The sequence below is a fragment of the Micromesistius poutassou genome (assembly GCF_964030765.1).
Source record: "Micromesistius poutassou genome assembly, chromosome: 14".
In the NCBI taxonomy this organism is placed as follows: Eukaryota; Metazoa; Chordata; class Actinopteri; order Gadiformes; family Gadidae; genus Micromesistius; species Micromesistius poutassou.
Genome location: NC_140284.1, coordinates 12,145,498 through 12,169,932, shown reverse-complemented (window position 1 = coordinate 12,169,932; position 24,435 = coordinate 12,145,498). Strand labels below are relative to the sequence as shown.

Below are 24,435 nucleotides of genomic sequence, written 5' to 3'. Positions count from 1 at the left end.
TGATTATCATGGCCCGCGTACAACCATCTGTGTCTCTGTGACACACACACACACACACACACACACACACACACACACACACACACACACACACACACACACGAAGAAATGCACACAAAGACCCAGGCCAGAGAGGCATAAAGATATAGCATGTATTCATTGAATGTGGTCACTTTATATGTCCTGGATGTATTATGTGTTTTATGACAACGTCAGAATTTCAGGTATAATTGATCCAGATGCCAAACTTATTAGGGTCTTCTTCAACAAAACCTTTTTTATTGAGTTGTAGCCTACTTTATACATTAAACCCAGCCCCAGGCCTTCGTACCTAGCTCATATACAAAACATAGAACATTGTGTTGGCAAACAAGAAAAATATACACCTCTTTATTTCCATGGTCATTTTTGGCTTATAACAAAGGATTTAAAATTGCATAGTTAATTCCAGATTATTGCTAAAAGATTGTTGTTTCTTTGACATAATAAAGAGTAAGGAAAGGACTAACGTTAATAAAGTTTACTCCAGAATCTAGACTCCAGTCTAACTGTCTAAAGGACATTGGTCTAGCTCTGTCTCTATAGGACTCTGGTCTAACTCTGACTGTGGTCTAACTCGGTCTCTTTAGGACTCTGGTCTAACTCTGTCTCTATAGGACTGTGGTCTAATTCTGTCTCTTTAGGACTCTGGTCTAACTCTGTCTATAGGACTCTGGTCTAACTCTGTCTCTTTAGGACTCTGGTCTAACTCTGTCTCTATAGGACTGTGGTCTAACTCTGATTCTGGTCTAACTCTGTTTCTATAGGACTGTGGTCTAACTCTGATTCTGGTCTAACTCTGTCTCTATAGGACTGTGGTCTAACTCTGTCTCTATAGGACTCTGGTCTAACTGGACTAAATATATGTAACAGCACTCTGATCTAAGTGGATTAACCTTATCTCTATAGGACTCATGTCTAACTGGACTAACTATGTTTATAGATCTCTTCTAAATTGTCTAAATTTCGTCTAAATTGACTAACCCCCCCTCCTCTCCATATGGTTCTCATGACTCGTGAAAGATGGCATTCAGTGTGGTCATGCATCTCTCGTGGGGGGCGTGACTTCTCTCGTGGGGGGCGTGGCCGTCAAACCCCATCAGTCCGTCGAGGGGGTGGGTAGGGGTGTACAACGGGGGGCCGTAGTGTTGCAGACTGAAGGGGAAGTCCCCTGCCGCCACTTCCTGTTTGAAGGAGGAGAAGTTCCCGTTGATGCTGAGGGGCGGGCTGAGGGGGGCGCCGTCGAAGGCGGGGCTGGAGCAGTCTGTGAGGAGGGGGCCGTCATACACGTAGCTCAGGGGCTTGGCCCCGTGGGAGAAGTCAAGGTGACCATAGGGGGGGCTGGGCAGACCCGGGGTCAGACCGGGACCCTGGAAGGAGTAGGACCCCCCCCCCTGGAGGTGGGGGTCACAGCTCTGCTCTGGGAGGAAGGTCCTGGGGTTGAGCTGGAGACACCCGGCCACCAGGTTGGTGGTGGGCTGAGACAACCCTGCAGGCAGACCGGGGGTCAGACAGCTAGGTTTGTCAGACAAACAGACAGCTTAGCTCAGTCACGGATAAAATGGAATTAAAGGAAAAATATATATATATAAAAATATATATATAGATGAAACAATGTAGAACAGACGGCTATTACAGAGCCACCCATGGCTTACCAGAAGACACGATATATGAGGTAACACCACAATAATATCTTTCTATTATTTTTGTATTCATTTAGCAACTTGAATGATGAACATGGGACATAGTTAGCGGTACACATGACTGTTATATGAGTTAGTGTTGTTAGCTCAACTTTACAGAGGACCTGGACAGAGGAGAGCAGCTCAGGTCTGTCTTATTATATTAATGTGTTGTTGGTTCACCTTTACAGAGGGCCTGGTCTGTCTCTATCTGTATTATTATATTAATGTGTTGTTGGTTCACCTTTACAGAGGACCTGGTCTGTCTCTATCTGTATTATTATATTAATGTGTTGTTGGTTCACCTTTACAGAGGGCCTGGTCTGTCTCTATCTGTATTATTATATTAATGTGTTGTTGGTTCACCTTTACAGAGGGCCTGGTCTGTCTCTATCTGTATTATTATATTAATGTGTTGTTGGTTCACCTTTACAGAGGGCCTGGACGAAAGAGAGCAGGTCGGGGGCCTTGCCCGAATGCAGGACCTCGCTCAGGGCCCAGATGTAGTTCTTGGCCAGGCGCAGGGTCTCGATCTTGGACAACTTCTGTGTCTTGGAGTAGCACGGCACCACGCGCCGCAGCCCCTCCAGAGCGTCGTTCAGCCCGTGCATCCGGTTCCTCTCCCGCGCGTTGGCCTTCATCCGGCGCATCTTGAACCTTTGAATGCAAACCACCTCAGTGTTAAAGAAGAGCTTACTTTAAACATGTTATTATTAACCACCTTATTATAAACCACAGCTTACTTTAAACATGTTATTATTAACCACCTCGGTGTTAAACCAGCGCTTACTTTACAATTTTTATTATTAACCACCTCAGTGTTAAACAAGAGCTTACTTTAAACATGTTATTATTAACCACCTCAGTGTTAAACCAGAGCTTACTTTAGACATATTATTAACCACTTTATTATAAACCACAGCCTACTTTATATATCGCAAATCTTTACTATGAAACACCTTATTATAAACCAAATTTCAAACCTTTCAATATCAACCACCTTATTAGGGACCGAGCAGAACGGACCGAGCAGAACCTGCAAGGTCCCTATTGTTTTTGCTATGTTTATTATTCTTCTTCTTATTATTATTTTTCACGTTTTCGACTGCATTTTTCCCCCCCCGAACAACAACTAATTTTTATTTAGCACATTTGTGGGGACTGGTGAAAAATTTGATATTCTATGCGTCAAATTCACATTGGCCCCAAGGTGGCGCTATACCAACCGTTCAAAAGTGCAAACTTTGCACAAGCATATCTCGCCACCGGTTTGACCTACACTCATGAAACTTTGCACACACTCAACATATTTTCAAATGGGGCGTGGCATCGAAATGGGCGTGGCCTGACACTAAAATCGCCACAGTTCATAGACGCAATGTTTGATTTTAGCGGGACCGACTTAGTGGCCGTTGGGGACCAAAGTTCCAACTGCTCAAGTAAAATAAAGTCGATTGGAAAAACAACATGGCCGCCACAGGCTCTGGTGTCAGGGTAAATCACTCTGCCGAGACTGTAATAGTTGAAATTGAATGTCCTGTGAATGAAATTCACAGAATGAAATTGAATGAAATTCACAGGACACGTGTAGACTGGTGCCGGTAGCTCACATACCAAAAATCATGTTTCTCATGTGTGTAGCGCCCCCTACAGAAACTTTAAAAAGCAGCCCCTGCGCCACGTTTCACCAATATGTATGAAACTCGGTAGGCACGTATAACGTCCCATGACCTACAGAAAAGCCTCTTGGACCCATGCCCCAAACCCCACCGGAAGTCGGCTATTTTCATTTTTTTTTTTCACTCGGCGGCCATTTTCATTTTTTTCTCCCTTTTTTCACCTTGTATTTCAACAAACTCCTCCTAGGGAAATTATCTCATCTGCTTCTACAGATTACATAAATTCGCAAAAAATAAAAATTAAAACTGCGCGCAGTGATGAACGGGACCTCGCACCGGCTTGCGGCCACGTCACGTGCCGTTGTAACATGTGCACTGCCACTTGCGCACATGTTACGACGGCACGTGACGCGGCCGCAAGCCGGTGCGAGGTCCCGTTCATCACTGCGCGCAGTTTTAATTATAGTATTGAATTTGTATTTTTAGATTAACCTTAGGGAGTAATTTTTTTACAAAGTACGTGTGTAAATCTAAATCTAAGTCCGAGCCAGGGGGAGTATTCGTGCCCACCAAGAACGCCCCTCAATAAGTGCGTGAAACAGCTGTTTGCGCTCAAACATTACTTCTGTAATAGTGTGACGTTGGATTGATGATTATTTAAGCTGTAATGTTATCGTAATGTTAGTAGGCCTTGTACATTGTTGGCACATATTATTCAATACTAGAGATTTACTAAACAATGACCAAATTGTAGTGTTAAGGGTTTTTATAGGACACAGGATGTGACATTGCCCCCTAGCAGCTAGGCTTGGTGGGTTGTAAACAAGGGAATGGAATAAAGTCATGCTTCAAGAGTACACACTGGAAACCTCTCTCTGTGCTTATTTATAAGTTAGAACCACCTAACTCTACATGGTGTCAGAAGACTTCAGTTACTCAAGTCGGGTAAACGTGAGATGTGGTTTTGCCGAATTAACTGGAGAGAACTCAAGTAAATTTTAGTCAGTTATTCATTTGAAGTTTAGCTAGCTAGCAAAACGAACGTGACTCGTGATTAGCTAGCGGCAGACGAGCAGGGAAATAAAATGGGAGCGATTTCAGATTCCCCCACCACCCAAGTTTGACTTCACAGAGCCAGAAGAGTGGCCCAAGTGGATTCGAAGGTTTGAGTTGGAAGATATTGTGACTTCAATTCGTATGACGGAGGAGGAGGCAAGCGTGTACAACACTGTCAAAGAGAAGCTAGAGGGACATTTCGTGGTGAGGAGAAATTTTACTTTTGAGTGAGCCAAATTCAACCAGATACAGCAAGAACAAGGAGAGACTGAACATTTTCATCACTGCACTCCATTGCTTGTCAGAGCACTGTGGCTATGGACATCTGCACGATGAAATGGTCCAGGACAGACTTGTTGTAGGCTTGCATGACAAAAAGCTGTCGAAGCAACTTCAGCTGAACTCAGAGCTGGCACTGGAGAGAGCGGTGACCCGCGCGCGTCAGAGCGAGAGTGTGAAAAAGCAGTATTCAAACAAAACACAAGTTTGACATAGGCAAAGGAAGACAGCAGAAAATGCAGGCTAGAAAAAATTATAAAAGCAGTTATCAGACACAGCCAGGTAATGAGATACGGTGCATGTGGTGTGGTAGAACGCCATTAATAAAATGCCAGAAAGGACACAGCCACTCCGGGAGCAAAATGTGTTTCAGTGGGGGCATGATCAACAAAGAGCATTCAACAGCATCAAAGAGGAGCTGAGCTCGCCACCAGGGTTGGCGCTCTACAACTCAAAAGCGGAGACGGTCGTCTCAGCTGACGTGTCATCATTTGGACTGGGATCTGTGCTACTCCACAGACAGGAGGAGGGCCACCTAAAGCCAATCGCATATAGCTCCAGAGCACTCACAGACAGGCATGTGCACACATAGGGCCCTAGGGGTGCTTGAGCCCCTGCCCTTTTTGCCTCGTATTAAAAAGTGCCCTCTGAGTGTTCTTCAACAATCGCGCCCGCAAAAGTGCTCGTCCGCGATCGAACGCCCCCCGCCCCCCCCCCCCCCCCGTCAACAATTCGGCACCTGCCCCTCAAAACTCCTGTGCACGTCCCTGCTCACAGACACTGAGAAAATGTACACACAGATTGAGAAAGAGGCCTTAGCAATCACATCGACGTGCAAGCGTTTCTCAGACTTCCTGGTGGGCTTCACGTTCCAAGTTGAAATGGACCACAAGCCTCTGGTTCAGTTACTAGGCTCCAAGAGCCTGGATGAGACTGATGGCTTTCTGCTACTCCATCTCCCATGTGGCTGGCAATAAGTTGGCCACGGCAGATGTGCTGTCAAGGGCACCGTTGAGAGACAGAGGGCAGCAGGAGCAGGAAGAGGGAGTCAACCTGTATGTAAACATGATCATGTCAAAACTCAGCTACAGAAAAGAGGCTACAATAAATAAGGGAACACCAAGAATGTGAGGAAATACTGAGCCAATTGAAAAGGTACTGTAATGAGGGCTGGCCAGACAGATCCACAATAGACAGAGCTTACCTACTGTACACACATGTTGAGGAAGAGCTGTCAGTGGAGAACGGCTTACTGAAAGGATGTAGGCTAGTTATTCCCAAGCTGCTACAGACAGACATCCTTCAGAAACCGCATGCAGGACACCAAGGTATAGCAAAGTGTCGTGAAAGAGCCAAACAATCTGGTGCCACAGTCTGGTGGCCGGGACTGTGTACACAGCTTCAGAAAGTGGTCGAGGGCTGCGACACATGCAAAAGAAAGAATCAACCCCACTGCTGAGAGCCACTGCTGCCTACAGAGTTCCCTGACAGACCATGGGCAAAGGTCTATCTAGCTATCGGTGGTAGACAAATTTTCCCGTTTCATTGAGGTAGCTTAACTCACATCAACAACCTCATTAGCAGTAGTGGAACATTGCAAGTCTATCTTCGCCAGGCATGGCATACCGTCTGAGGTCATGACAGATAATGGATCCCAGTTTGTGGCTGAATGCTTCACTAAGTTTGCAACACAGTGGGGGTTCACACACACAATGTCCAGCCCCAAGTATGCTCAGAGCAATGGAGAGGCAGAGCGCGCCATGTGGACAGTTAAAGGCCTCCTCCAGAAAGAAAAAGACCCGTATCTGGCACTCATGGCTTACAGAGCCACCCCACTCACCAACGGGTACAGTCCAGCACAGCTGTCAATGGGCCAGCAGCTCAGAACAACAGTTCCAGTCACTCTGTCATCTCTCAACCCAGGCTGGACTGACATAACCGAACTCAATGAGGAGGAACAGAAGAAGAGACAGAGCTCAACATCTCACAAGACTGACACCAGGCGACCATGTCTGGGTTAAAGGACACAAAGGAGAAGGGGACAAGACAGGTGATAAGACAGGCGGAAGCACCAAGGTCATACGTCATTGACACTCCCAGAGGGATCCTGCGCCGCAACCGAAACCACCTCGTCACTACTCCAGTGGCGTCCTACCAGACCATCCCACCAGACCATCCTACCAGCAACTTACTGGTCAGCCAGTGAGTCCAGATCATGCAGAGCAGGGCCCAGTCAGCCACGCAGTCCTCAGCCTCCGGCACGCTACCCTGCAACAGAGAGACGACCTCCAGGGTACCTGAAGGACTTTGTGGCTAAATAGCAGGTACCCCTGGTAAGACTGATTTCTATGGGGCAGAATAAACCCCCACACTGAGTAGGAAGATTTGGCAGTCTACCCCACCTTCTTAGTTCAGATTTCCCAGTTAATGTTCCTATGCTTATTGTTCATAAGATTGTTTGATTAATAGTAGGAATATTTGAGACTTGGAACAGTTAACTTTTGATATAGTCTGTTACAGTACAGAGGTGTTAGTTTAATCTTGAGTTATATATCAGTACAACTGATCTTAGAAAGGGGGATGTAGTGTTAAGGGATTTTATAGGACACAGGATGTGATGTTTCCCCCTAGTGGTAAGGCTTGGTGGGTTGTAAATTAGGGACTGGAATAAAGTTATGCTTCAAGAGTACACACTGGAAACCTCTCTCTGTGCTTATTTATAGGTTAGAACCACCTAACTCTACACAAATAACATATTTAAACACCACAATGACTTTGCTTGTACTTGGTGATCAAGGGTTAGTACTAAAACACCCAGGACCAGCTTCGCCCTGAAGGGGCTTATTTCCCGATAATGACCGGCGACGTTCTATACATTATCCCGCTTATAACACAGCTACTTGCCAAAACGAAAAAATAACTTTTTTCACACTGTGTCTTTTTACAATTTATTTGTTACCAGCATTCGTAGTGTTGATCAGCAGAGAAATAGTCTGCCAAAGACGTTGACGTCGCTTAGCAACCAAATACGCTGGGGTTGATAAGTTACCGGACTACTTGTGGAGTGATACGAAAGACGTTAAAAAATCCACTTTCCTTGACAGCGGTCATTATATGCTTAGTAACGGTCATTATTGAGTGGCGAAGTCCTGTCCTTTCTGGTTGACCCCATGGGACCTAGGAGATTGTAAAATATGAATGGGTTTCAATGCAGAGAAAGTAATTATTTTCTGGTCCCAGTCTATATACTGTATGCCCCGGATTACACATATGTTCTTGGTGGATTTAAATGATCATTTTTCATATTGAGTTTATATATATTGTCTTATTCAAAGATGGAATGCTCCTTTAACAACTCATCAATGTCTTACCTTTAACCCGTGTTCATACATTGAACAAAACATCATATTTTCATCTTTATACTTTATACAGATCTTTAAAATAAATGTCCATTATTTTACAGAGAAAAAATATTGCCTGACATAGGACCTCCTAAATAGTTAAAGGAAGATATAATTGCAAAAGGAGGAGCCACTCGTAGATGAGTGCTTTCACCTCCTTATTGTCTCTTTTGGTACAGCTCCTAACAAAAATATGGGGGGACTTTATACCATATAGCTTGCATAGACTTGTGACAACAGATGATTGTTATTCAGATAAATAACGTAACTATGTATATGTTGTTTATTGCTCAGTATGCAAAGGAGAGTTAAAGTCCCTACAACTATTTCAGTTGTAGCTCTGAAATTCTCCACCAGTTTGATGTTTAGAGAGGGTTTAGTTGTCCCCTTGCAGAAGAGCCTTGACATCTGATGGTGACAGCACCGTGTCCCTCTCACTCTTCACGTTGCTTCTCCGCCCTTCCTTTGACTCTTCCATGTTCTCAGCTCTTTCGACAGCATGCTTTAGTGTCGCTCAGGTCTTCTCTCCGGTATTCAGGTAAAACTTCTGTTTTGATGTATGTCACATTTTGATGTATGTCTTTTTCAAGCAGTTTAATGACTTCATGGACTTTCACTCATTTATTTTGTAGATGGGGAGAGTAGTCCTGATTGAAAACATATATGTTTGTCTTGGAGAAAATGTGTCCCTGGCTGCATGCCTGCCATAGCATTTCGTCTTTTACCCTGCATCCAGGAATCTCACTCTTATTGCTCTAGGAGGCACTGTTGGATCCTTAGACACCAGTGGACGATGGACATTTTCAATGTTAATCTCCATGCCTGGTGTTTGGAGTAACTGCTGAAGCAGCTATTTCAAAAACAGGATTTTGAAAAATTCTTCTGTTGTTCCGTTTCAGTCGATTTTGGAGGTCATCACGTCTGTATCATGGTGCAGCTAATATCCTAGTGGTGTTGCATCATTGTAGCTTCCACTGTGCTAATTCTTCCATCATTTTCCACCAGCTGGTCTTTTATACCAGAAGCCGCTAGTTCCAGTTGTTCGAGGGACATCTCAGTGTGATCGTGTCCATCTTGGTTGTCTTTATGGAGTTTCCTCAATTCTTCAAGTATGTTTCGGTCTTGCTGATCTTTGTTGCTAGCAGTGTTTAGGATAGTTGGGCTTGGCGTTGGCGGTCCCTTTTTATTTACCTTTTCCCTCAAGGGGTCTTGTTGTCTTGCTGGGGTTCTTTTGTCAAGTATTTTAAGGTCTCATTTTGTCTGGGTACTATCGGGGTTTAACACCTAATGACTTTAGTTGTCCCCTTTTCTTTTGTCCAACAGTGCTCCCTCTTTATCATGCAATTCCTTTGATGACGTAAATGGAAGTTCCTTTTAAAATAGATTCTCGATATCTCTTATACCTAGCTTCAAACAAAGCAAAAACTTAAATATTTCACACAGACACACAATGTAAAGCTTAAACAGTTGCAGTACTTGTTATTTCAGCAATGTTTGAATGATTCTGGGATTGGAATTATACATTCTGAGCATCGGGTGTTTATGTGTAATGACTACCATTTATTTTAGTCTTCTTATGGTTGACACAACATTCTTGTCTTTAACACAATTTTTATATTTGAAGGGACAGATATTTATTTCCATTAGTTTGTCTACTTCTACTGAACATGCCAATGTCCAATTTATAGTGGTTTGAGATAAGGTTTTTGAGAACAAGGTTACTGTTTGAGAATAGGTTCTTCATACAAGGCATGGCTGTCTGCCCAGAATGAGAATGAGTGAATTGTCAGTTTAACCTATTATATACAATCTATGTTAAGCCAGTTTAACCTGTATTATATACAGTCTATGTTAAGTCAGTTTAACCTGTATTATATACAGTCTGTGTTTAGTCAGTTTAACCTGTATTATATACAGTCTATTTTGAGTCAGTTTAACCTATATTATATACAGTAAGTCAGTTTGACCTGTATTATATACAGTCTATGTTAAGTCTGTTTAACCTGTATCATATACAGTCTATGTTAAGTCAGTTTAACCTGTATACTGTCTATGTTAAGTCTGTTTAACCTGTATCATATACAGTCTATTTTAAGTCAGTTTAACCTGTATTATATACAGTAAGTCAGTTTAACCTGTATCATATACAGTCTATGTTAAGTCAGTTTAACCTGTATTATATACAGTAAGTCAGTTTAACCTGTATCATATACAGTCTATGTTAAGTCAGTTTAACCTGTATTATATACAGTAAGTTAGTTTAACCTGTATTATATACAGTCTATTTTAAGTGGTAAAGCGCCATTAGAGGAGGACTCATTGCACAGAGGGCCTGAGGGGCCCGGGGACCTCATTAGAGGAGGACTAACTGAGTCCTCATTAGAGGAGAACTGACTGAGTCCTCATTAGAGGAGGACTGACTGAGTCCTCATTAGAGGAGGACTGACTGAGTCCTCATTAGAGGAGAACTGACTGAGTCCTCATTAGAGGAGGACTGAGTCCTCATTAGAGGAGGACTGACTGAGTCCTCATTAGAGGAGAACTGACTGAGTCCTCATTAGAGGAGGACTGTGTCCTCATTAGAGGAGAACTGACTGAGTCCTCATTAGAGGAGGACTGACTGAGTCCTCATTAGAGGAGGACTGACTGAGTCCTCGACAGGCTCCCACCGAGGCCAGCCTGTGATCGATTATATTTTCCACAAGTGTCAAAATGTGGAATATCCAATATCATTCTCATAAAAAAATAAATAAAAAAAAACCTTAATTCCAGCTATGATCACAAGTAGAATCTAATCCTATGGGGAACTCTGTAATGTATACGGTTACTATTCATATATTATATATACATATATACATTTACAAAACATTAGAAATGTAATATAAGATAATACACATCTTAGAATATAAACCACTTAAGATAATATGTCTCTTTTAATTAATTAAATTAAATTAAATTAATTAAATAAAACACCTCATTAGAAACCTTATCTTTATCTTTACTCAAAGTGTGCATGCGAGTTATTAAAGTGCGCGTGCACTTTATACCAAGAAGGCTTTAAAACAAACTAATGAATTACTTCATAAAACATGAATGATTATTATTATTTTCTTCAAATCAATGATGATGAATGAATGATGGATAATTAATGATGATAATCAAACACCTCTGCATGCGGGCTTTGGTCATTTTCTTCTTCTTCGGCCCTCGCCTTTTGGGTTTGTTGTCTCCATCTTCCTCCCCTTCATCCTCCTCCTCTTCTCCCTCCTCCTCGCCTTCTTCCTCCAGCTGCTGACGGTCCTCCTCCTCCTCTTGCTCCTCCTCCTCTTCCTCACGTGGCTCCCGCACGCTGCCCTCCTCTAGCACGCGCTCCTCCGTACAACACTTGGTCATTTTAAACTATTGAATTAAAACATAGAAATAGTTTGAAGTTACTATGAATAACTTTCTGTACAAGACTTTAACATCATTGTTAAATGACCAATACTAGTGTGTTAGAAGTGTTAGAATAAGGGCCTCTGTTGAAGTTACTGCTGGGCGCGGAGGGCCTCTCCCATGACCGACCCCGAGGCCCTCAGTAGATGGCCCCCAGACGACACACGGGGCCCACATGTGGTCGGAGCCCGCTCATCATGATTCACATGAGGAACTACAACCGGCCGCAGCGTCTAGAATCATTCAAGTAAAACCGAACCGAAAGAGTGGGAGCACCCAGCGAGAGGCCCGGGGACACTCAGAGCACAGAGGGCCTGAGGGGCCCGGGGACACTCATAGCACAGAGGGCCTGAGGGACCCGGGGACACTCAGAGCACAGAGGGCCTGAGGGACCCGGGGACACTCAGAGCACAGAGGGCCTGAGGGGCCTGGGGACACTCATAGCACAGAGGGCCTGAGGGGCCCGGGGACACTCAGAGCACAGAGGGCCTGAGGGGCCCGGGGACACTCATAGCACAGAGGGCCTGAGGGGCCCGGGGACACTCAGAGCACAGAGGGCCTGAGGGGCCAGGGTTGCATAGTCTGGAAAGTAGCTGCTGGTAGCTAGTCTGAAGCAGGCTTCCAAATGACCATCAGTCAAGGTGGAACGGTATTTTGAATTAATAAGGGAAAAGGCAAGGAGGTAGCACATCTCCTCATGTTTGGATACTTTCCCTTTGTGAGTAAGTCCCCAAATTGTCCATGAGCCCTGGACTTAAGCTCAATCTCAGCTTGTACTGTCAAAATCTCTTCCTCCGATGCATACGTGTGCAGAGGAAACCGTGCTGCAGTATTTGATGCGAGTAAATCCACCTCAATATCTTCCCTAAATGGAGAGCACATCAATGTAGCGATTGGCTCGAGTAAAGCAAAGTCTTGAAACCGTTTGTCAAAGTCTGACAGACAATTTTTGTCAAAGAAGTTGTCAATGCCATAGGGATGATACTTCTTTTTTTTAAGTAAAGTTTTAATTTATTTTTGGAATGTCACACGATCTACACGCACAACCTTTGTTGATTGAAATCAACGTCTTGGGCACCTGATCTAGGGCCTACATCATGCATTAACAAATTAACATTTGAAGAATGAGAACAAATAGGCCTGTGTTACAAAATCAGGGTAATTTTCAGCTATTAATAGTCAAAACATCTATTTTATTGAATTGTATTGTATATACAGGTTTTATCTATCTATCCATCTATAGTTAAATATTAAACTCATGAAATTTGATGTTTGAGCAGAAGATAAATCCATAACTTTAATCACTAGAAAGTTTTCTCAAAATCAAAATTCTTCACACATTTTGATTAATAGACTTTATCTATATAATTATAGATATATAAATAGAATTATAGATAATTATATAATTATTGTTAATACCAAAAACAATAATTATTGTTTGAATAATAATAAAAAAATATTATTGGAATTATGAATGTAATTATTATAGTTATTATTTGGGAATATTTAAATATATATATAGATATTCAATATATACACTATATGAAAGTTGTGTTTCTAACTAAATTTGAACACTGATAAACCGCTCATGAGGGCTTTAACACCTATTCAATTGACCTTTGGAGCAATTATTGTTTTGAAACTTAACAGTAGTAGTACAAATATTAAAGCCACCTAATTAAACCTTTACGTTATATAATTGAAATATTAGCATTTGTTAACAGTCATGGAAACGTACCTGTTCTTATCAGTTAAGGGTTCCACAACGAAGAGTAGCAAGTTCCTCAAGTCAGTGTGTGTGCGTATCTGTGTGTGAGAGAGTCACAGTGTGTCCTCTTTTATACATCCAAGATGAGAGTGTAAGAGAGAGAGAGTGACAGAGAGAGAGAGAGAGAGAGTGGCGGAGAGAGAGAGAGAGAGAGAGAGAGACGGGGATGGGGAGTGAGGCTCATCCCCTTCTCCGTCGCTCTCGGCACGAGCCATATGGTTCATTACGTCATGAAAACTTCCATCTACTCTCTCTCTCTCGCTCTCCCTCTCTCTCTTTCTCTCTCCACCTCTTTCTTCCTATCTCTGTTACCTCTCTCCTCATATCTCTCCCACTTGCACCCTCACTCTCTTTCTCCACCATCTCTCTCCGCCTCTCACCCCTCTCCTCTCTCTCTACCCCCCTCTCTCTCTACATCTATCTCCCCTCTCTCTCCTCTTTCTATACCCTCTCTCTTTCTCTCTCTCTATCCCCTCTCTATCTCTACCTCTCTCTCGCTACCTCTATCTGTCTCTTTCTCTTTCTCTGTCTCTGTCTCTCTCTCTTGCTCTGTCTCTGTCTGTCTGTCTGTCTGTCTGTCTGTCTGTCTATCTGTCTGTCTGTCTGTCTGTCTCTCTCTCTCTCTCTCTCTATCTATCCCCTCTCTCTCTACCTCTCTCTCACTACCTTTTTTTTTTGTCTCTTTCTCTGTCTGTCTCTGTCTCTGACTCTCTCTCTCTCTCTCTCTCTCTCTCTCTATTACCTCTCTCTCGCTACCTCTATCTGTCTCTGTCTTTGATGACTCTCTCTCTCTCTCTACCTCTATCTGTCTCTGTCTCTGACTTTCTCTCTCTCTCTCTCTCTCTCTCTCTCTCTCTCCTCTCTTGCTTTGTTTGGAGACTGGACCATCTGTCACCAGTTAGAGAGTCCCCCCCCCCCCCCCCCCACACACACACACACACTCACACAGTGTTGAGAAAGATTAAGGTGTGTAAGAGGTCAGTTTTAACAAATATTTATAATTAATGTATTATTATTTTTTTATCAATTTCTGAAATTATTTATTTGTATTTGGCACATGGAACATATACTATGATGTGTTTTTAATAATTATTAATCTAATAAATATTTATTATAAATAATCGATGGATGATTTGGATCTAAAAACGTTGGATAATCACAACATATCCCAGAGAGATGTATCCAAAAAGAACAAATCAAATGTCTGGTTAAATGTAGATAAGCATGTTAATGTCTCCTCTCCATACTCTCCCCCTGTCTCCCCTTCCTCTCCCTACTCTCCCCCTGTCTCCCCTTCCTCTCCCCCCTTCCTCCCCCTACTCTCCCCCTGTCTCCCCTTCCTCTCCCTACTCTCCCCCTGTCTCCCCTTCCTCTCCCTACTCTCTCCCTGTCTCCCCTTCCTCTCCCTACTCTCCCCCTGTCTCCCCTTCCTCTCCCTACTCTCTCCCTGTCTCCCCTTCCTCTCCCCCTGTCCCCCTGTCTCCCCTTCCTCTCCCCCTGTCCCCCTGTCTCCCCTTCCTCCCCCCTGTCTCCCCCCCCCCCCCCCCCCCCGTTCCCCCACTGGGCCAGCTCTTCTGGATATCTCTCTGAAGGGGAGGACGCATATATTAGTCTAAATAAAACATCTGGTTTTGCCTGATTCCCAGGCAAAGTAGTTGTGTTGCCTTAACCAAATAGCTTTGTTGCGAATAAAAACAAAGACCAGAAAACATGAACCTATGTATCATGGGTGAAGGTCCTGTCTTCATCCACCACACCAACCTTATGCCATGTATGTTGTCCCTCTTTTTGCCACGTCACCTGACACCTCAATCCTTTCCAGGAGAAAGTGTTCTGGCATGAAGGGCTTTCAAGTTGATTTTAGAACCATTTTCTTTACTTATTTGTTGAAATTCTCTTTACATCCTGACAGCAATCAATAAATAAAATGCTCTGAGAGGAATAGAAAACAATCCGGTATCTGTGGCGTGTCTGTAATAAGGCTATCTAATTTTGTACGATTTATTTTTGCATCTGTATGCGTTATTCATGACACAGTGAGCGCATATATGGACTGAGCCCTAAAAGTACACGCTTCCACCTCCACCTCTAGGTCCAGCTCTAGCTCCACCTCTAGGTCCACCTCTAGATCCAGCTCCACCTCTAGGTCCAGCTCCACCTCTAGGTCTACCTCTAGGTCCAGCTCCACCTCTAGGTCCAGCTCCACCTCTAGGTCCAGCACCACCTCTAGGTCCACCTCTAGGTCCAGCTCCACCTCTAGGTCCACCTCTAGGTCCAGCTCCACCTCTAGGTCAAGCACCACCTCTAGTTCCACCTCCACCTCTAGGTCCAGCTCTAGGTCCACCTCTAGGTCCAGCTCTAGGTCCAGCTCCACCTCTAGGTCCAGCTCTAGGTCCACCTCTAGGTCCAGCTCCACCTCTAGGTCCAGCTCTAGGTCCACCTCTAGATCCACCTCTAGGTCCAGCTTTAGGTCCAGCTCTAGGTCCACCTCTAGGTCCAGCTCTAGGTCCAGCTCTAGGTCCAGCTCCTTTACCCCTAAACCTAACCATAACCCGAGCCATAACCTGAACCCCTTATCCTAACCATCACCCTAACCATTACCCTAAACTTAACCCCTAACCTACCATAACCCTAACCATAACCCCTTAACCTACCATAACCCTAACCCCTTAACTCCTAAACCTTACCATAACCCTAACCTTAACCCCTAACCTACCATAACCCTAACCGTAACCCTTAATCTACCATAACCCTAACCTTAACCCCTAACCTACCATAAAAACTAAACCTACCATAACCGTAACCCTTAACCTACCATAATCCTAACATTAACCCCTTAACCTACCATAACCCTTACATTATCTCCTTAACCTACCATAAACCTAACCATAACCCCTTAACCTACCATAAACCTAACCGTAACCCCTTAACCTACCATAATCCTAACTTTAACCCCTTAAGCTACCATAGCCGTAAACATTACTTGGTCAATGGGCCAGAATAAAACCCATTTAGCTGGACTAGGTTCAGAGCGGTGGAGCTGGACTAGGTCCAGAGTGGTGGAGCTGGACTAGGTACAGAGAGGTGGACTAGGTCCAGAGAGGTGGAGTGGGACTAGGTCCAGAGAGGTGGACCAGGTCCAGAGAGGTGGAGCTGGACTAGATCCAGAGAGGTGGAGCTGGATTAGATCCAGAGAGGTGGAGCTGGACTAGGTCTAGAGAGGTGGAGTGGGACTAGGTCCAGACAAGTGGAGCTGGACCAGGTCCAGAGAGGTGGACTAGGTCCAGATAGGTAGAGCTGGACTAGGTCAAGCTCCGTCCATTTGGCTCTGAACCACTTGCAATTTTTTTATTTGGCCCTAAGGAAATGATTAGATGGCTTACCTGTCTGTCTACATACTTGTCTGTCTACTACCCGACTACCCGCGCGCACTCGGTCCATTTATTGTGCATGACCGAGTGAGTCTTCCACTGGGAAGCAGACCTATTGCTAAAGCTAGCGAGCCAGTCACTTGTTTTGGAAGAGTAGCTTTGGAGGGAGGTTTGAAGGGAGAGGTGGGACATGTATATTCTATATGTATGATGCATGTGTATGGTTAATGGACTGCAATAATATAGTGCTTTTCAGACCTGCTGTGGCCACAAAGTGCTTTACAGTTATTGCCTGACGTTTGCCCCCATACACACATTCATTCCATATATTTGATGTCCGTATATATATAATATAGATGTATGGGTGGTGTTCAGAGTGGTATTCTTGTGATCAGGACTTTGAACTGCAGAGTGCTTGTTGCTGTGGTGACTGCTCATTGCTAGGTGGGTTACCAAGCAACCATAAATTCTTTGTTTGTCTATCTGTCGGTCTTTGGACTATCTATCTGTCTATCCATCTATCTATCTCTATCTGTCTATCTGTCTATCCATCTATCTATCTCTTTCTCTGTCTGTCTGCCTGTCTCTCTATCTGTTGGTCTGTTTGTCTTTCCTTCTGTCTATCTATCTATCACTCTAACTATCCGTCTGTCTGTCTGTCCATCTGTCCTCTCTATCTCTCTATCACACAGTCTGTGTGTGTGTGTGTGTGTAAGGAGAGAATGAGAGAAAGAGTGTTTGTGTGTGTGTAAGATGGAGAGAGCGAGAGGAGAGCGAGAGATCAATTTCATTGTTTGCTTGGTCACATGACTGAATATGGTGATCTGACCTTTAAGAACACACACACACACACACACACACACACACACACACACACACACACACACAAATACACACACACACACACACACACAATTCACATCTGTTTCCACAGATACGCTGATAAGACACAACTGTTGCTGTTTATCCTGCTGTTTAGCCCTGTTACATACGACAGTGTTACACATGACCCCGTTACATACGACCCCGTTACACACGACAGTGTTACATACGACAGTGTTACATACGACCCCGTTACATACGACAGTGTTATATATAGAACCCCGTTACACACAACCCCGTTACACACGACCCCGTTACATACAACCCCGTTACATACGACCCCGTTACACATGACCCCGTTACACACGACCCCGTTACACACGACCCCGTTACACACAACCCTGTTACATACGACCCGTTACACACAACCCCGTTACATACAACAGTGTTACATACGACCCCGTTACATACGACCCCGTTACATACAACAGTGTTACATACGACCCTGTTACACAAGACAGTGTTACATACGACCCCGTTACATACGACAGTGTTATATACGACCCCGTTACATACAACAGTGTTACATACGACCCTGTTACACAAGACAGTGTTACATACGACCCTGTTACACAAGACAGTGTTACATACGACCCCGTTACATACAACAGTGTTATATACGACCCTGTTACATACGACAGTGTTACATACGACAGTGTTATATACGACCCTGTTACATACGACCCTGTTACACACGACCCCGTTACACACGACCCCGTTACACACGACAGTGTTACATACGACAGTGTTACACACGACCCTGTTACATACGACCCCGTTACATAGACCCCGTTACATACAACAGTGTTATATACGACCCCATTACATACGACAGTGTTACACACAACCCCGTTACATACGACCCCGTTACATACGACAGTGTTATATACGACCCGTTACATACGACAGTGTTACATACGACAGTGTTGCATACGACCCCGTTATATACGACAGTGTTACATACGACAGTGTTACATACGACCGTGTTACATACAACCCCGTTACATACGACAGTGTTATATACGACCCCGTTACACACGATAGTGTTACATACGACAGTGTTACACAGGGTGTGTGTTACATACGACAGTGTTACATACGACCCTGTTACACATGACCCTGTTACATACGACAGTGTTATATACAACCTTGTTACATATGACCCCGTTACATACAACAGTGTTACATACGACAGTGTTATATACGACCCCGTTACATACAACAGTGTTATATACGACCCGTTACATATGACAGTGTTACATATGACTGTGTTACATAGGACTCCGTTACATACAACAGTGTTACATGCGACAGTGTTATATACTACCCTGTTACATACAACAGTGTTACATACGACCCTGTTACATACGACCCTGTTCACATATGACCCTGTTACACACGACCCCCTTACATACGACAGTGTTATATACAACCCTGTTACATACGACAGTGTTACATACGACAGTGTTATATAAGACCCCGTTACATATGACCCTGTCACATGCGACAGTGTTACATACAACAGTGTTACATACGACAGTGTTACATACGACAGTGTTACATACGACAGTGTTACACATGACCCCATTACACACAACCCCGTTACACACAACAGTGTTATATACGACCTTGTTACATATGACCCCGTTACATACGACAGTGTTACATACAACAGTGTTATATACGATCCTGTTACATACAACCCTGTTACATACGACAGTGTTACATACAACAGTGTTACATACGACCTTGTTACATACGACAGTGTTACATACGACAGTGTTACACACAGCCCCGTTACATACGACAGTGTTATATACGACAGTGTTACATACGACAGTGTTACATACGACCCGTTACATACGACCGTGTTACATACGACCCTGTTACATATGACAGTGTTACATACGACAGTGTTATATACGACAGTGTTACATACGACAGTGTTACATACAACAGTGTTACATATGACCCCGTTACATGCGACAGTGTTACATATGACAGTGTTACATACGCCCCTGTTACATACGACAGTGTTACACACGACCCCGTTACACACGACAGTGTTACATACGACCTTGTTACATATGACCCTGTTACATACGACAGTGTTACATACAACAGTGTTACATACAACCTCGTTACATACGACAGTGTTACATACGACAGTGTTACACACGACCCCGTTACATATGACCCTGTTACATACGACCCTGTTATAATACACAAAACTCCTGCTTTAATCACTGCATCTTAGTTTGAGGATTAATATGAAGAGTATTTTATTGGTTTTAAATGGTTCAGCCCCCCTGCCCTGGATACCACTTGCCCTGAGACCCTGGGGGTGGCAGAGAGGGTATCTCTAAAATAACACCTTTAGCCTTTCTTTAATTTTGTGAGGTTTATTTTAGTTGTATTATTATTATTATTGTATTTCTGCTTTTGTTATTAGTTGTATTATATAATATTTTATTTATTCATTTTCATATGTTGTTTCTTAACTTATGTTCTTCTTAAACTTACTATTCTTTCTACTTCTGTGTTTAATTGCATTTGATGCATAACTTGTGCTTTATAAATGAAATGTGATAGATTGATTGAAGTGTATATTACATTTGAGTTAATTGAGTTTCAGCAGCACGGTTTTAAACTGGCTTTCGGCGCCCTCTACTGGTCACATCAACATAGGGTCGTTCGTCTGCGTCTACTTCTCCTCCTCCTCCTCCTCCTCCTTCTCCTTCTCCTCCTTCTCCTTCTCCTTCTCCTCCTTCTTCTCCTTCTCCTCCTCCTCCTTCTTCTCCTTCTCATTCTCCTTCTCCTTCTTCTTCTTCTTCTTCTTCTTCTTCTTCTTCTTCTTCTTCGTACTAAAATAGTAATAGCAACAGTCACGGTTATAGTATTATCACTTATATTCCAATAGGTATTATTATCATTATTATTGATAACATTATTATTATTATTATGTATATTTGTTACATTTTTACATAACCAAATGATCATGATGAACAACAACATCATTCTTCTTCTTCTTCTTCTTCTTCTTCTTCTTCTTCTACTTCTTGTTCTTGTTCTTCTTATCTCTATATATATCTATATCTATCTATATAGATATAGATATATATACTTATTAAATTATGATATTTATGGTGATTATTATGATTAGTGTTTCCCGGGCGGTGGTTCTGACAGGCCCCCATTCCTCGGCCACGCCCCTTGGTCTGCTCTGTATGCGGAAGCGGAAAAACGGCAGAGAAAAGTTTCTTAAAGTTTTAAAAGTTTCTAAAGTTTGGACATCGCCTGAAACGCCTGAAATCAACGGAGAGCTTCGAGCGGCGGAGGACGATGGTAAGATAAGACCTCCATCAGGTTAAGGATCAGGATTAAAAGGTCCTAGTAGTTGGTGCTGTATTCTGAAACAATGTCAGACAGAACTTTGTCGAAAGTTATGAAACATAGCATATGAAGCTCATAACATGTCTTTCACATGTTACAGCCCGTATAACATAACATATGTTAACTAAACGTGTTGCATCACCGATAACATAGCATACCGTATGTTAACTAAACATATGTTACACATGTTACATGACGTGTGACAATTATTAACATTGACGCTATATTCCCTACTAACTAACTAACTAACTTTTGTGCTTTTAGTTGTGTAATCTATGTTATTATTTACATCCAGAAGAACTAAGTTACTGTTAACTGTGTTATGTTATTTACATCCAAGACAACTAAGTTACTGTTAACTATGTTATGTTATTAAACATCCAGGACAACTAAATTACTAAATTACTAAAAAACTATGTTAGTGTGAGCTGTATTCAGTACATCTACTATTAACTCTGTTGGTTGTATTCAGTCAGAAACCCTAGTGATGTTGGGTACGGTTCAGTGGTTTTTAGTGCTACCACTAAGGGGATGTTAGTTGTATTAAGTAACTTTACTTTGGTTTTATTCAGTGCAGCTGCTATTAATATAATGTAATTTGTGTTCTTTACAGCAAACATTAATCTTATGTAAGTTGTGTTAATGTTGTTAATGTTAATTGTATTCAGTACAACTACTAATTACTGTGATGATAATTGTTTTCACTGTTAATATTGACTATTGTAATGACGTACATGTTGTGTTAGGATGGCGTGTCAATTATTGTTCATTACTCTGCTGGTAATTGTGTTTGTGTGTGTGTGTGTGTGTGTGTACATGTGTGTCAAGGGTGAGGGCCATGTCGTTTGCCACAGTTAAGATTTGTGTGTGTGTGTGTGTGTGTGTGTGTGTGTGTGTGTGTGTGTGTGTGTGTGTGTGTGTGTGTGTGTGTGTGTGTGTGTGTGTGTGTGTGTGTGTGTGTGTGTGTGTGTGTTTGACAGGACACAATGCTAGCCAACATGGCTTGTGGAAGACTATGCTGCTAGACAACATGACTGACAGGATTCTATGGGGGCCAACATGGCTGACAGGATTCTATGGGGGCCAACATGGCTGACAGGACAGTATAGGGGCCAACATGGCTGACAAGATTCTATGGGGGCCAACATGGCTGACACTGCTCTACGTTAGCCATTGCTAGACAACATGGCTGACAGGATTCTATGGGGCCACATGGCTGGGAGGACTATGGTGGCCAAGCCTCTTGGTAGAATCGTGTTTGTTTTTTAGGGCTAGTGGTTACCTGAGAAACAAAGTTAAAGATTAACTAGATAAGATTTGGCTGTATTATCGACTGCTCACTGCAAACGCACCGCGCTGACTCACCCAAGCCATGTCCGCACTAGTCAAGAAGCATTTGACCAGGAAACATGGTTTGTTTTCACATCGTTTCCAAGACCCTGAAGTCTTTTCTGTCATGCTTGAAATTACAGAAAAGTGGCAGAGAATACAAACACGATGAAAAGTTATTTAAGACAAATGAAAGAGACATGTAAACAAAGACTGGTATAAAGACAGAGATCAAACTTTGTAAAATGGCTGGCCTATAGAAAACCTAGAAATTATGTAGAAAGATTTAAACAAAATGGACGTAAAACAAAGATACAATTTTATAAAAAGGTAAATCTATACAAATGAGGTTTTCAGTGCTGCTGAAACAATCAAGTGAGTCAAGTGAGGCAGATGTCCGGAATGGAGAGAGACGCTCCAGGGAGACGCTGATCTCTCCTTCTCGTTGAAGGCTCCAGTAGATAGAGGGCATTGATCGGTCCAGGTATGGACTAGTTGGGTAAGGGGTCGATAGCCCAGCAGTGTGAGCAGGAGCTAGGCCACGCCGACCCTATAAGAGTCAAAGAGTCGCGGTGATGTCGGACCTGCAACTCGTCTCGTTAGCAGCCTGGCAGCTCGTTCTGTACTCACTGGAGGGAGTCAGATGCTTGGTTAAGGCGGGTGAAATGCGGGGGAAATGGGGAAATGAAGCTATGAAGAAGTCACTCCATATAATTTGGTCATGACCACTTTTGCAATGTTTCGTATCTGTAAAAAGCCTCGCTGCACAAACTCGGCGATGCGTTGCTCACTGTGCAGATCAGAACCAACGCCAGGATTTGTCAAGGAGGCCTTGCTGTTGATAGCCAGGGGTGAAATATACTGAGCCCCTACTCTGGATAACCACAAGGACATCCTCTTGATCAGGGCCAAGCTGGAGGAAGATTTGAGAAAAAGATTTGAACACACACACATGCAACATTGTTCTCAAAGCCCATAAATACCCTTATTTCAACCCCTCGACCCCATAGCTGTGAGCAACGTGATATCGTAAAAAGTATCAAATGTAAACGGCAAAAATCACTTTAAACCTATCAAAGTGTCCCTTCTTAGTATGTTGGGATCATGTCAAAGTCACGTGGTGGACCCAAGGGAGACTGATTGTTTCAGAAAAATAAGTATCAAGTTACAAAACCTAAGGAAAACAGAGATAGATATTTATAGATATTTGCAGTAATAGTTTGCATCCGTGTGTGTTAAGTGCGTAATCTATTGATCCCATCTTGTAATGTTCTTTCTATCAACCAGCCCCCCCAGTCCCTCTGGTCTTCCCAGACAGGAAGTGGTTATGATCTTTAATCTTTATTATAAACACTTTCTTCCTGTTTACTGTCCCACTTCTCATTTTCTTTATTCTCTCTTACTCTGTCTTCCCTCTCTCTTCTCTCTCTTTCTCTAGCTTCAATGCTAGCCTGGTTCTCTTTGAGATGTAAGCAAACCCCCTGTCACAGATGAACTGTAGTCACAGGGCCAAATGGCTCGTATTACTATGTTCAAGATCATAGAAGACATACTTAGGTGTTTAAAGGTAGCTCATGTGGCATCCGTCTTGAATTCCTTCTGGTGTCTAGGCTGTCTCCATCTTTCAAATACACCTCTAAGACTGACCTTGTTTTAACACCGCTCTGGTCATGGAGCTTTAAGGACACTCTTATCCCCAAAAACCTTATCAGGCTATTCTTTCTAGTGCACAATTTGTAAAGACTTTTCAGATTGTTCAGAGCAACTTGGGCCTTGGTCTGATCTGTTATACTAGTGGTAGGCTTGAAAGCCAAACACTATTTTGAATGCTGGCCTTGTTAATAAAGCCTTAATATGAGCTCATTTGTTTGATAAGTCAAAGGGACCACAGCTGCTATGTTGTGATAAAGAAGCTAGTGAAACGCTGGTCCCAACACAATGGTACAATGTGGAGCCAGGAAGGTCTTTACCTGAAGCACGGGTTCAGTACACAGATTACGAGGCAGAGGTATCCAGAAACAACAGAGCAGAGGGGAGGAGTACAGAAACTAGGTCTGTTATAATCAGAGAGAACACAAGGAGAGAACTGCTGAAATACTAGAACATAGATTCAGAGAGACCAACTGGCACAAGGAGCAGGGAGAGCAAGGCTCATAAAGCAATGAGGAACTAACACCAAGA

General features: G+C 43.1%; 2 protein-coding genes across 5 annotated transcripts in view; one reads left to right on the top strand and one right to left on the bottom strand.

Annotated features, from left to right (window-relative positions):
- Positions 1-1,046: 1,046 nt before the first annotated feature.
- Positions 1,047-11,469, bottom strand: neurod1 (neuronal differentiation 1; the record flags this gene model as incomplete). Its single annotated transcript, XM_084478961.1, has 3 exons — positions 1,047-1,528; positions 2,149-2,378; positions 11,243-11,469. 3 exons carry the CDS (start codon positions 11,467-11,469, stop codon positions 1,047-1,049), a joined length of 939 nt encoding a protein of 312 aa, XP_084335087.1.
- A 9,292-nt stretch (positions 11,470-20,761) lies between these two features.
- Positions 20,762-24,435, top strand: part of itprid2 (ITPR interacting domain containing 2) — a 37,874-nt gene continuing 34,200 nt past the window's right edge. For all 4 annotated transcript variants that reach the window (XM_084478648.1, XM_084478650.1, XM_084478649.1 and 1 more), the window contains exon 1: positions 20,762-20,877. The gene's annotated coding sequence lies outside the window, so the exon portion shown is untranslated. The remainder of the gene's footprint in view (positions 20,878-24,435) is intronic.